General features: G+C 35.7%; 1 protein-coding gene across 1 annotated transcript; it reads left to right on the top strand.

Moving 5' to 3' along the window:
• The first annotated feature begins 9,423 nt into the window (after positions 1 to 9,423).
• On the top strand, positions 9,424 to 10,498 carry Defb18 (defensin beta 18). Its single transcript, NM_001039123.2, has 2 exons — positions 9,424 to 9,526; positions 10,240 to 10,498. Exons 1-2 carry the CDS (start codon positions 9,457 to 9,459, stop codon positions 10,425 to 10,427), a joined length of 258 nt encoding a protein of 85 aa, NP_001034212.1. The 5' UTR covers positions 9,424 to 9,456; the 3' UTR covers positions 10,428 to 10,498.
• Positions 10,499 to 14,771: the final 4,273 nt, after the last annotated feature.

Raw genomic sequence — 14,771 nt, 5'->3', positions numbered from 1 at the left:
GTAGTGACACATGTGACAGGCCCAAAAGCTTGGACACAGTCCCAAGGTGAAATGTTCACAGAAACTTAGTCTCCTGGAACCATGACATCCTGTAAAACGAATGCTCCAATTCTGTTCCTGCGTTAGTCGGGTGTACGGGTGTGTGTGCTTTCCTTCAATATTGTTTTATTATAAGTGCCTCTAAGGATTGGTTTTGACATATAGCTAAGTTAGATTAGCCTCCACCAGTGTTCCAATGTCCTAGGCAGTCCTTGAGCTGACCATGAGCTTGGAATTCAGTAAGAATATTACCTATTTAGTAACATTCAAAATTACCTCTAGTAGAGACAGTGAAAGTAATCAGGCATTAGAATTTACTTGAATAGAGCTAGAAATCGCAGGGCTGGTTTACATAGTAATTACTTAGAACAATAGCTGAGTGATTCCCATACACAGGAATTTACTGTGGCCTAGGAAGAAGGTGGGTTGTGGTTGTAGGAGGAACTGAAGTATTATTCATGAAAGGGCTAGTAGAATGGAATTCCCCTGGGGCATGTTTTTCACTAGGCCCAGAGGAATAGCATAATTAGGTATTTACTAAAGGACCCGGGGTGGTGGGTTTAACAATAGACTAGCATTGCATCAGACCACTCACCTGGCTCCTGTGTTTAGCTGATCTTAATTAAGGGTTGATGCTATTCTTAGTTGTAAACATTGCCTGGCTCCCCCTAGCATTTTGTATATGCATTTTATTTGTTTTGGTATAGAACCAATATGCCTTGGTGGATGTATTCCCCATCTTTCTAGAGTCAGGGAAGCAGCCCCATGGTCCACTCAGTTGATTGGTATTGGGAGCTATTAATGCAACGCTAGAGAAGAAAAGGGGGTCAAAAGCTGGCCACTGGACGCACCGCTCCGAGAAAGTCAGCACTGGATGTCCTGACCTCAAGATGTACATTGATACCACCAAGTTCCTGTTTCCCGGTGTAGTCGCCAAAAGAAAAATTTCCCCTGCCCCATCCCTCCTGCTGAGAAGTACTTCCTCTCTTTCCGCTGCCCCATCCCTCCTGCTGAGGTGCATTTCCTCTGCCCCATTCCTCCTGCTGAAAGGCACTTCCCCTTTTTCTTGTGCACTTAAACCTCGGGCCTGGCTAATACATTTGGGGCTTTGATGCATTCCAGAACGTCTCTGTGTTGTTATTCGCACAAGGCCCTCGTCCCTCTCTACCCCCCATTTGGTTCTTAGGAGGAGGTCCCCTCGAGACCCTCGAATAACTGGACCTGCGGGACAGGTCAGATTGGGTCTGGGATAGTGGAGAAAAAATACAGATTTTAAGAGGTGATAATCCAGGAATATCAGAAGAGAAGTGGTTAGCCATGTGGAGTTAGGGAGAAGCCCAGCCATTCCTCTGTTAAGGTATATTAAAATTAAATCCAGTGTTTGTGTCTTTCATTTCTCTGATTCAGAGAACTCTGGCAGTTGGCAAGACGTGTGATCACAGGCCAGGAACTCAGAGTGGTTAACAGATTACCAAGAGCTGTTAAGAGATTACCATTACACAGAACAATGCCTGTTGTGTGTCCTGGCCTTACTGGACTTCCCTTGGAGAAATTCCATTCTCTATTTTGGCTTCAAGATTTAATTAAAGTCTGACATCATGTTATAATTCTTGCTCCAGAATAACAGTGACAAAGGTAGACTTTTCGCTTGGTGTCACAATTTTCTCAGTGTCTGTAACCTTTTCCTTTGCTTTTTCATGGCTATATAGGCTGGTTTGCTCTTTACTAGACCTAACTTCACACATTTTTGATAGGCCTAACCACAAAGTAGAGTGACAAGAGAAAGCAGTGAGGAAACTATTTGGACAGAATATCATTACACATCAGTAACACACAGCTATTCCTGATATATGCTATCTTCTTAGGTTTTATTTATTAATTTTTTTTACAGCATGAATGTTTAAAATACTTTTTTGTGGAAATCTGCTAATGTGTAATGCAAAATGTCCACCCTGAGGAGAGTATTCACCTAAGTGTCCTAACTGATACAGCTACTTAGACTACTACAGATAGGTCAGTCTGGGTATAAGTCAGTAGTAGGATTCTCACATGTATCAGGCTTGTGGTTTAAGGCCTAGCATAGCCATAAAATAAACAAACACGAAAGAACAAAAACTTTGATTGAGATTCTGTCAAATAAAATTAAAGCCATCATATGTATATGCCAGAAAACAAGAATACTTGGATATATATTTTGCAAGTTTGAGACATTAGACAATAAGTCAGTCAAGCAAGTTATCTTAGCTATTATTCATCAAAGATGGCAACAGTAACCCAGATTAGATGAGAAAGTACCAACTCAGTAACACAGCAATCAAAATAAAAGACAAGAGTCAACAGTAGTGCTAAGATCTTGAAGGTTGCCTTGCCACTTCAAAGGAGAACTCTTTGCCCATCAAACAGAACATAGAGAACATAAAAAGATTCAAATGGACACAGGGAGATCTGTGGGCTGGGTACTCCAAGCGAAATGTTCCTGACTAGGACATAAAATTGTTTAAAATCTTTCACCCACAACATTTTGATATACCCCTACCAATTATGAAGAAACAGGAGCAATGTTTTAAAAACAAGATTAATGAAGCTTCCAGAAAATTAACAATGTGACATTTTAACTTTAAAACATTTGCTGTCCATTCTTTAAACAGAGGCTTAATAACCTATAAACTTGTTTTAGTTTTTTAAAGAAATATCTATGAAGTTTTCAAGTAATAGTCTCTGTTGAGTTGCAGACTCAGGGACCATCTAAGATTCGTTAATTTTAAAGATGAGCATAGTCATAAGTTGTTTGTATAGTATGCATGAGACTCTGGAGTCATTCCTCAGTAAGGAAAAAAAAAACACAAGGAGCTAGGCAATATGCCTCACAGATGAAATATAAACATGGACATGTCTCATCCTCCAAAGTCTGCCATCCTGTATTGATTTCTGCCCTCTGAAACAGTGTTCACTTCACTGTTTTTAAGAAAGAAATTAATAGCCTAATTTCTGTCTCCTGACAATTGTCTAACAAAAGTGTATGTATTTGTATGTGATATTTATTTTGAATTTGATCAGTGAAAATATTTATTGAAGATTGAAGTTTGATAAAAGTGTGTTGAGAATTGGAAGGGGGATTGATTTAGAAAGAAGAACTTCAAATATAGAGATTTTAAAATAGAATAGAATATTAACCTGAAGTATATGAAGTCAAAGGTAAGATGGATGAAATATCATGCTTCTACACATTTCAATCAGAATTATGGCAGTTGAGCTGGGCCTCTTAGCTTTTGGCTATAATTCCAGGAGTAGAGAGGCTTAAGAAGAGTTATGAGTTTAAGATAAGTCTGTTTTACATAGTCAAAAAGGAGGAACTTGAGGTCAAAAATCAAATATTTCATCTTCTTATTTAGAAAAAAAGAGCCGAAGGTTTTTACACTAGAGAGTGATTCTCAGGAGACTACTGGTGAACAACAGCCCACAGAGGAAATTCTCTTGAGCTAAGCATAGCTGTTGAAAACACAAAAGCAACATGCTGAAAAGGGAGATGGGCATAAACTATACCAAATGAAATCTGATCTCTCAACTGCTTAATTTGGACACACCTACATGTCTTCTAGAAAACTCTTAGTCTGATGAACAGGTTCTTACTGTTAATTTCTCATTGAGGAGTAACAACCAAAGACAAATATCAGGTCTCTTAGAGTTTCGAAGACCCCTTCCCACCTCTTCTCCTAGTCCCACACTTGTACCCCTTCCTCTACTTCCCCTCCTCTTCTTCTCAGAAGAGAAGTTACCCACCCCCTGCCAGGTACCAACCAACCCTAGCACATTCAGTATCATCAGGACTAAGCACATCCTCTTTCACTAAGGCCAGACAAGGCTGCCCAGCTAGGGAAAAGAAATCTAAAGGCAGACAACAGAGTCCAAGTCAGAGACAGTCCCTTCTCTAGTTAATCAGGGACCCACATGAAGACCAAATTGCACATCTACTACATAAATGTAAGGGGCCAAGTTTCAGTCCATGTATGTTTCTTGGTTGGTGGTTCAGTCTCTTTGGGCCCCCATAGGTCCAGGTTATTTGGCTCTGTAAATCTCCTTGTATCCTTGACCTCTGGGACTCTTCAGTCCCCATCGAATTCTTTGAGATGACTCCCTGAGCTGTGCCTAATGTTTGGCTGTAGTTCTCTGTATCTGTTTCCATCAGCTGCTGGATAAACCTTTTCACATTCTTTTCTTTTCTTTTCTCTTTTACCCCCTGTATCTTTTCCTCTCACTCTCTGACTTTTTGTCAACAGTTTTTCATTTTGAGTTTACTTATGTCTTTAATTAACCTGAAACGTCTGCCGTGGGACTTTTTTTGTTGTTGTTGTTGTTCTAAATGTCCAAATTATTGAGGAATGTGAATGTTCTCTAAATTAAGTGGGCATCTATGGGCACAAGAAAAACGACATGACTCTAAACTCCATGTAGTACTGTTCCATCAGAAACCACATGGAATCTGCCCAAGCCTAGCTAGAAAGCAGAAGATATGAGACTGTTGTCCTTGTCAGTCATCTGGCAAAGAATCAGAACATCAGGGACAGGCTCCCCTCCAAGGTGAACAGGTGTGAGCAGCATTGGAAACTTCAAAATGTGAAAAATGAGGTGAATCCTAGGGAGAAATAAAGAGCAAGGAAGAATATGCTGAATTGGTTTAAAATAACTTATTGCTTGAAACACCATCTTTTCAGTCACAGAATTACTAAAGAGCCTATTAATTTCTATTTCTATGCCACTGCAAAGAGTCCTCCATTTATAAGCTAAATGGGTCTTTAACTTCCCTGGTGTCATACAAAATTTCTCTAGTTTCATTTGGTTACTATGACTAACAGCATGACTGAATGTAACATACAGGAGGAAAGGGTTCACGTGACTTATATTTCCAGGTTAAGTCTATTATTGAACGAATTCAATGAAGAAAGTGAAGCAAGAACTTGAAGCAGAACCGAAGAAGTACACTATTGTTTGGCTTCCTTTCAGCTTCATTCTTAATTATTTTTCTCTTCTTCTTTCAAGACAGTTTTTAAAAGCAGAGTTTTCACCATGTAGCTTTAGCTAGCATGGGCTCTTTATGTAGACCAGATCTCAAATTTAATAGAATTCCTGAAACTGTCTCCTAAATTCTGGGATTAAAGGAATGTGGCACCACACATAACCATTAGCTCCCTTTCTTACACAGGCCAGGGTCCCCTGTGGGTTGACATTGTGGGCTGAGACCTTTAATATTAATGAGTATGATGACAATTCCCTACTAACATGCCCATAGACCAATCTGATCTAGCCATTCTGCAGTAAGGCTTTCCTTTTGGATAATTTAACAATTAAAACTATCTAAGATTATAATTATTAAAACAGTCATTGCTTCTTTTGAAGTGTCTGTCCTATTTTTCAATATACATCATTTAACTGGCTTACTACAGAGAGTTAGTGTTCTGAAGAATGTTTAATATAGTCTCTATCCATGGGTCATGATTTGGTTATCACCCCACTTTAAGTGTGATAGAGACCCTTTATCACTGATAACATCACTCTCTTCTCTAATAATTGGTTGCATTTTAGGCAGAATAAGTAAATTCTAAAATTTCTCAAATAATTTAGTTGAAAACATATTTTAGACTATGTCTATCTTACTCTTCTACCATGGAGCATATCATAAGAGTTGTGCTATCATAGTTAGACATCAGCAATTCTTTAAATTATTAATGAATACAATAAGATTTATGCATAATTTCACTGATTATGTAAACAAATTGATAAATTGTATTATAGTCATTGGAGTTGAGAGAAGAAAACTTAGTATCAAAATGGTCACATAGCCAGTGAAAGCAGTTTTTAGAAACAAACACAGAACATTTTGTAGGTATTTTTTAAAGCCAAGTTCTACATTCTTCAGAGCCTAGAAAATGGGTTGCAATGCAATGGTGCACATAAGTAGATAATTGTATTAAACAGGCTTTAGAAACATGTTAGGGATTCATTTCTATGCTTCTAAGACCACTACCAAAATGCTGTGAGCACTCAGTAGATAGTTCTTGGTATCTTATACTTTAATTTTTAACTCTTACAACTAAGTACTCTGCATTAATCACTATCCAATGGGTGCATGAATTGTAAATCATATTAAACTCTATAAATGTGCACAGATACCTCAAGTAAAATATTGTAAAGTCACCATTAAATTTATTTTTATCAGATGTTCGATGAGTTGTAGTAGGGCTTTTTGGAGTGGAAATATTGTTTTGTTTTGCTTACATGCTTACCAAGTCAAGGTTTTTACCATTGTAATATATGTTTGTTGATTGCTTGAAGAATGAGGAAAGTTTGAGCTTCTTTACTGATGTTATTCAAGGACAACTCTTTAGATAATATCAAAACAATTGACAGTTGTTTGCAGGTATTGTTATTTGGTTTTTCACTCATATAAATGCTTTTGATATTCAGTCTTTAAGCATATTATGTTGAATATACATGCATACACATAAAAATATAGTTTTTCTTTGTCTTCAACTCCTCAACACATGAATCATAAAGAAATATTAAAGATTAGAGAGTTTCTCACAAAACACTGGCACAAGACTTCTGGTATTTCTGATTCACTCGAAAAGTATATGAGAACATTTCAGGGAACCATTATAAGAGAATTAACTGATTTCTTAAATAGTTTAGACTACATTTTTAAAAAAGGAGTTGCTTTTATTGTTAATAATCAAAGTGAACCAATACTCAGACAGAAAATGTACCTTGCAAAAGTCCTGCAGAAGCATAAATCCATAGCACAGAATCTCTGCACATGCCAAGTTGTTTATATTTACATTACAACAATGGGCTTAGTTTCACCTGCTCAAGGTTGAGATGGTTATTTGGGTTCATCGGGGAGAAGAAAAAATATCTATCTCAGTTCTAGGCATCATTTAACACTTGTGAAAGGAAGTAGAAGAGCTTACACCAGTAAGCTTATTCCTGACAGAAGCAGAGAGCTAGGCTACATGGGTGGTAGTTAGTTAACTATGATAAGGATTAGAAAGGTGGAATTTGTTTTATGATGAAAGTTTGAGCCAACTTTTTTAGACTAATCAGGGGTGATGGATACATAGGCTGTAAGTTTTCTTTAAAAGGTCATCCAAATTGATTCTAAACATTATCAAGTTCAGAGTACATTAATTTAGGTAGTCTCTCTGGCATTTTTTGGTGATTAATTTACATTGAAAGGCAATTTATTAATTGAAATAATATTTTTTCTCTTGGGGAGGGTTTGGTGAAAGCATGAATATTCCTTTACAGTAAAAGGCAAAGAAAAAAGTCAAAAGAACATCATGGCTGTGAAATTCCAAAAGATCTGATATTTGTCTTTGGTTGTTATTCCTCCATGAGAACTTAAGTTTCAGAACCTGTTAATCAAACCAAGAGTTTGCTAAGAGACATCAATCCCCATTCCCATTCTCAACACACTTTTTCCATTTTTCATTAAAAAATTCCACAGCCTGAAACTTTTGTTAGTGGAGAAATAGAACCTGAATTTCTTCTCCTCTTCTCTATCAGATTCTGAGAAAATTTAGTAGGACATTTCATATTGCTTATTTGGTTCTTACTCATGTCTTCTGTATAATAAGACCCTAATTTTATTTCTGTCACTAGCTAGGAACTATTGATCAAAAATGAGGAAAAGCGAAAGAAGATTACAGGGTCCAGCTAATACACCTCATTGGTCATTGTGGTTTATTGCAAACAATAAAATGGTATTGTCTCCACTGTAGTAAAATGGGCACCTTTGTGCTAGGTCATATTTTATTTCTTTAAACACCAAGTTATTTCTGACCTTCACCTTTCTAGTTGTATTTTATTTGTACATTTTTTTAAAAATCAGCAACAGATGTAGCTAGAACAAAAATTGGTCATTTGGGAGAGATAGCATTTCCAAGTTCAGTAGGAAGCTAAACATAATCTAAAGTGTTAATGTTCATATGTCAATCTCACAAATGGTATTTGTTTAGTACTTTACCACTACAATTCCATGTATAAAAGACTAGCCTTGCTAATCCATCTATGAATGGATCCTAATAGAGTGGTGAATGTTTTTTTTTATGTATGGTTCATGAAATTGCATACTAAAGTGTCAGAATAGAAGGCATTTTTCCCCCTGAGACGACTGTTCTTAAGACTCTTAACCTGCTATGTTCTAATATAAAGTATACTATTTTATGATCATATGTTATGAAAATCACAATACTTACTACTTCTGAGTAAAATAGTTTTAATGTAACGGTGTTAAGACATTTTGTAGAAATATATTTCCTGTTTATATAAAATTAAATTCCATGAACAACATCTGGATCAGGCCACCCATACAAATACAGAAATGTTCTCCTCAGATGTGATGAAGCCAGAAGTGGGAAGGTTAAGAGTATGCCCCATGTTAACATAGTAGCTGAGAGTTCACCTTAACTTTGCCAATGATGACACAAGTAATTGGGACCAATCAAATGCTATAGCTTCCTCAATTTGAAACAAGTTTCTATTGATTATTAATACTGTTAAAATTAATCTGTTTAATGAGTACAAAATGAAAAGAAAAAGGGCTGTACTGTTGCTCAGTTGAGTAAAGTTGAGTATAGTACTAGCCTAGCATGTGTGAACCATTGGTTCAATTCCTAGCACTATAAAAATGCAAAAAGGAAAAAAAGAAAAAGAAAGGAAAAGAAAAGAAAGGGAAGGGAAGGGAAGGGGGAAGGGAAAAGGAAAGGAAAGTAAAGGCTAAGTAAGTACACTTAGGCCAGTGTACAACACATTCAAGAAGGCTGATAGAAAAAAATGGATAAAATTCATGATATGCTCTCTGTTCTTTATTTTCCTTGTTTTACTATTTTAGTGCACAAAATAATGAATTTCATTGTGACATTGTTAAATGTGTCCTGTACTTTATTCATATTCATTAATATACTCTTATTTAAAACCACCCTCGACTCTTTCTTTGTCTGTCCATAAATGCTCATGCATATGCTCTCATATGTATGTATGTAGGTAGGTAGGTAGGTAGGTAGGTAGGTAGGTAGGTAGGTAGGTATGTTATACCTTCCACATATGAAGGTAATATAATTTTCCCAGCCTGGCTTATTTAGCTTAGCATGTAGTTTAAACTAATTACCAAGGGAACTTTAAACTTCTTTTTTTCTTTTTCTCTTGTCTCATTGAAAATGAATTCATGTCTGGGTCACTGAGACCATAAGAGCACTATGTCCTCTATTATAGTTATTTGCTATTTCATAATACTTTCATGAATATTTGTTCAGTCCAGAAAGGCATAATTAATCAAAATTGGAATTGCTGAGAAGGCTATAAAAACAACATTCTCTTCTTTCCAAAACCATAAACTCTTTGAACTCTAATTCCACCTTAAGAATGCAATCAACAATGAAGATGTTTGGCATCATCCTGATGGTTATCTTCTCTGTGTCCTGTGGTCCTTCTGGTAATGTTTGGAATATGGAACGAATAGGAAAGAGAATATTGTTTTCATAAATCCTTTATATGAAAAATATTGCTTAGAACATAATATGAGGAAATACATTTTATTGTTTGGTTAATGAAAAAATGAGTAAAGCAAATAGTTAAATAATCAGAATGTTAATGAGTAAAAAATAATTTAATAATCATAATGTTAATGCAAAATGCTGCATTAGACCTGGTGATTTTGTAAAATGATGACATGAACCTGTTCCTTATCAGTAGGAAATACTTTTCTTTCAAATCTAAGTTCACTAACTGACAAATTAAGACTTTGTTAATAAGAGAGCAGCAGGAGTGCTGTTGATTTCAGTTAAAGAGAGCTCAGCTTTTTTTCTCATGGTATTTTTTCCTTTGAGAGATTATATTCAAATTAAATATTTGAAACATCTTGAAAAGGAAAATGCTAAAAGCAATGAAAAATATTGTTTATCAAGTAAACTTGAAGGAGAAAAGGCTTTATTAATGTCACTAAGGTATGATTTTACACACAAAAATGTGAAATTCTATGCAACAGATAAGGGTATCCATCTATCCATTTATCCATCTATCCATCTATCCATCTATCCATCCATCCATTCATCTATGCATCCATTCACCCATCCATCCATCCATTCATATGTCTCTTTGCCTATCTGAAATAAACTTTGATTAATAATTATTGATGTTTTTCTCCAGCTCCTCAGATGAAAACAAGAGAGGTTGCAGAAAGAACACACAAATGTTCCCTGGTCCGTGGTACATGCAAGTCTGAATGTAACAGTTGGGAGTATAAATATAACTACTGTCACACTGAGCCCTGCTGTGTGGTGCGAGAATACAAAAGAATGGAGAAATTATTGAGTACTCCCAAATATACAACTTAAAGTATGAATTGTAAATCTAATACATGATTGAAACTATACAAATTACTAATAAAATTGGATTTTTAAGTTTGTATCAAGTGGGATGTTTATGACATTTTAGATTGCACTATGATAACCTGGGATTTATTTTTTAAAAATGTATTGGTTATTTTATTTATTTAAACTTCAAATGTTATCCCCTTTCCCAATTTCCCCACAAACCACCCCCTATCTCACCTCTTCCCCTGCTTCTATGAGGGTGCTCCACACACACTCACTGACTCCAGCCTCACCACCCAAGCATTTGGGACCAAGGGCCTCCCCTCCCATTGATGCCAGATAAGAATTTCAATGTTGGATAGAGAAAATAGAAAGGAAACATAAAAATGTTTCTGGACGAGAGCAGATCATCTAAAATTTGGAAGATGTTCCATTATGCCTGCCTTTCTCCACTGTTTTATTTGAAGCTTCCGTCAAATGAGTTGGAGGACACTAAACCAGGGCTTATACTTCTACGTAGTAATTTCATGGTTCTTATACAGACTCAGACTGCACATAATCAGACAAATAAGAAGGCACTATGAACAAGATAACTGTTAGAAGAAAAAAACCTGAAAAACACAGAAAAATGGGATACAGAGGAAAAAGCCAAGGTCTTGCCTGTGCTGAGATATAAGGAAATGGCATAGGAAAACATTGTAAGAGAGGTTATTTGAGAGATGTAGGGTTACAAATGAAACTTTGACATTTTACCTTTATGAACTGAGTAAAGTAAAATTAATCAAGTTGTGGTTGTGAAGGCGTTCCTTTCTTATTATGAAAATTTGAAGAATTTTAGAATATCTCCATAGGATATCACAATATATAATTTCTCTCCCTAACATAAAGATCTGTTTGTGTGTGTGTGTGTAGATCTCTCTTCTCTCTTCTCTCTCTCTCTCTCTCTCTCTCTCTCTCTCTCTCTCTCTCTGTATGAGTGTGTGTGTGTGTGTGTGTGTGTGTGTGTGTGTAGAGCAAGACAGAAAAACAGATTTCATGATTGTAATATATAATTATTGAAAATTTATAAGATAAAGAGAGTCTTTTGCCTGTAGTAAATGGAAAGAAGTACTGAGACCCACAACCAGACAAAGTGCAGAGAAGAGAACTTGGAACATCAGTCATAAATGGGATGTTTCCTTCAACGTACACCCCTCATGGGTCAGAGAACTCTGCTGAAAGGAGGCCGAAAGGAATTCAGAGCCAGAGGGGATAGAGAGCATCTAGAAAACAAGGCTGTCTGAATACAGAAAGACTGACACATACTAGCCCACTGAGACTGTGGTATCATGCACAGCACCTGCAAAGGTCTAAGTCAGATGAGCACAGCAACTAGGGGGGGTGGGTGGGCACATGTTACCACTCCTAACACAGACGTTATCTCTAATTTAAAAGGAAAAATTAGTTTCCTCCAATAGAGTATACAAATCATTCTTAAGGGCAAGTCCTGTGCCAGCAGTAGGTGACCAACACAAGGTGAACTCTAGTAATTTTGGAGGCTTTTGTCTCCTAATGCTTTGTCTGAGCATTTCCTTACTTATTTGTTTGTTTGTTTATTTTTTAATCCTACTGGTCTTTTGTTACATATGATGGTTTCCACTTTGTACCTTTAAAGGATTTCTGTGTGTAAATGTGTATGTTACTGTGTCTTTAAGTTTTTCTGGTTCCTTTTTTGTCTCTTTTTTATGTTCCTTTGTGTTGTCCTATTCATATTGATTTGCTTATTATATGATATTATTTATTATTTCCTTAGATTTGTGCTTATTTTCTAATGAAAAAGAATGAAAATGCGTATGAGTTGAGTGGCTTAGTTTGGTGGAGAGATACAGAGGCTCTGGAAGAAGTTGGAGAAGGGGAAACCAGAATCAGAATATACTGTATGAAGAAATATATATTTTCAATAAAAAAAGAAGATAATCAAGGTGTCTAATAATTGATTTTAGCTGCTATTGTAAGAATGTGGAAGTGTATGTTAAACCTGATTTGACAAAAATATGCATTTCAAAAATGCTTTTCACTTCATTTTCTGAAGAAAAGACAGTAGTTATTTACAGTCAATTAATGATCAATGAATGGATTGAACACATTATTCTTAAGATTATCAACATGATAAGAACTGTTTCTGCTCACATATCGATCATTTTTCCATACTACTGAAAAAATTAATTTAATCTATTAAAAATATTGTGTCTACTAATGATATATTCTACAGAATTTTTAAAAAGATATTTTAAGTAATGCTAAATTACAAAAATTGTAATTAAAGATTCTTGCTATGTAAAATTCAATTATGTTTCTATTAAACCAAGAACAAGTAACTACAAAAATGAAGTATTAAAACATTATATAGGAAAGAAAAAATAATGAAATAATTACATTTATTAATTAATATACTCTTTAAAACAAAACCTTAAATATGCCAACTACATTGTTAAGAGTAATTAATGAATATATATATTCACATATATGTATATATGTATTTTTCTCCTGAGTATTCTAGTCACAGTAAAGAAATGCATTCCACCCAGCTTGCAGGCTATATTAAAGATTTCCATGGAATACTGACTTATGAAATGAAAGAAGAAATTCCTGAAATAATACATTCTACTCGACTCTCTAACATTAAGGATTTTAATAATGTATGAAACAGCGAAATTAGTACATAGATAAAAACAAAAATAAACAAACATATGTCAATGGAAAATGGGTTTAAACAAGCAAAGCAGACATTCTGGATGCCTTTTGATCTATGCATCAAGAGTTCTACTCTGCCAATAGAATCAGGTTAGAGATGTCTGGGGATATAACTTAAAGATAAAGAGTTTTCTTAATAACTGGCAATCCCTGCCTTCAGTAATTCAACAGTGTAAACAAAGAGGAAGAGAAAGCATAGAAGAGATACTTATCACATATAGGCATATTTATGACATAGAAAAGAAAAGGAAGGCTAGAGCTTGTGAGATTTAGAATAGCAGAAGCACTGAAAAATATAAGGACGACATAGAGTTTTCAGTAAGTAGTGAAATACAATTATTCAATAAATAATAAAAATGATACAAGCAAGATGTCTGGAAACTAAATTTAATGTATGAAAATATAGTAAATAAAATACTGTGGTAAGATTTTATGTAAGTTTGCTTTAGCCTCTGGACCTCTGAGATCTCTCAGATACTTGACCCCAAACCAGGCAGCATACAACAGCTGATATGAGGCCCCCGGCACATATTCAGCAGAGGACTGCTGGATCTGGGTTCAGTCAGAGAAAATGCACCTAACCCTCAAGAGACTGGAGGACCCAGGGAGTGGGGATGTCTGGAGGGGTTTAGTTGGGGACATCCACGTGGAGATAATGGAGGGGGGGAACATGGGATGTGGAACAGTTAGAGGGTGGTCCGGGAGGAGGATAAAATCTGTAGTGAAAAAAAAGATTAAAATATATTTAAAAAAAAAAAAAGATTGTCCTACCCTAAAAGTTAACTATCACTTTTAAAATAATATTAGTATGAACATCTGAATTTCTAAATTATTTTTATATTTTTGGAAATAAATGTATAAAAATTGATTATATTTTAAAATCTATCCTTAACAATTAAAAAAGAAAGGCAATCTGTGAAAAAGAAGTAAAACAATAATTCACAAAATCTAAAAATAATTTAGATCGATTGCTTTAAACTATTCCAGCAACATAAATGAGCAATTATATGAACAATTTAATTAAAAACATATACTCCTATATACAGACACCAAACCCAGACAGTATTGTGGATGCCAAGAAGTGCTTCCTGACGGGAGGCTGATATAGCTGTCTATGGTGAGGCTCTGCCAGAGTCTGACATATAGAAAGGTGCATGCTCATAGCCAACCATTGGACTGAGCCTGGAGTCCCCAATGGAGGAGTTAGAGAAAGGACTGAAGGAGCTGAAGAGGTTTGCAACCCCATAGGAAGAAAGACAACATCAACCAACCAGACCCCCCAGAGCTCCCAGGGACTAAACCACCAACCAAAGAGTACTCATGGAGGGATCCATGGATTTAGCCACATATGTAGCAGAGGATGGCCTTGTCTGGCATCAGTGGGAGGAGAGGCCCTTAGTGCCAGGGTGGTGAGGTGGGAGTGGGTCAGTGGGTTGGAAAGCACGCTCACAGAAGCAGGAGCTGGGAGGAAGGGATGGGGGAGGGGGGGTTCCAGAGTGAAAACTGGGAAGGAGGATAACATTTGAAATATAAATACATAAAATATCCAATAAAAAGAAAAATATATACCCATGTCAAATAATTGAAGACATAAAAATTATAATCACATTTTATTTCTTATAAAACTTTTGT

Source organism: Mus musculus, chromosome 1, assembly GCF_000001635.26.
Source record: "Mus musculus strain C57BL/6J chromosome 1, GRCm38.p6 C57BL/6J".
NCBI lineage: Eukaryota > Metazoa > Chordata > Mammalia > Rodentia > Muridae > Mus > Mus musculus.
This window is presented reverse-complemented; position numbering and strand designations above follow the sequence as displayed.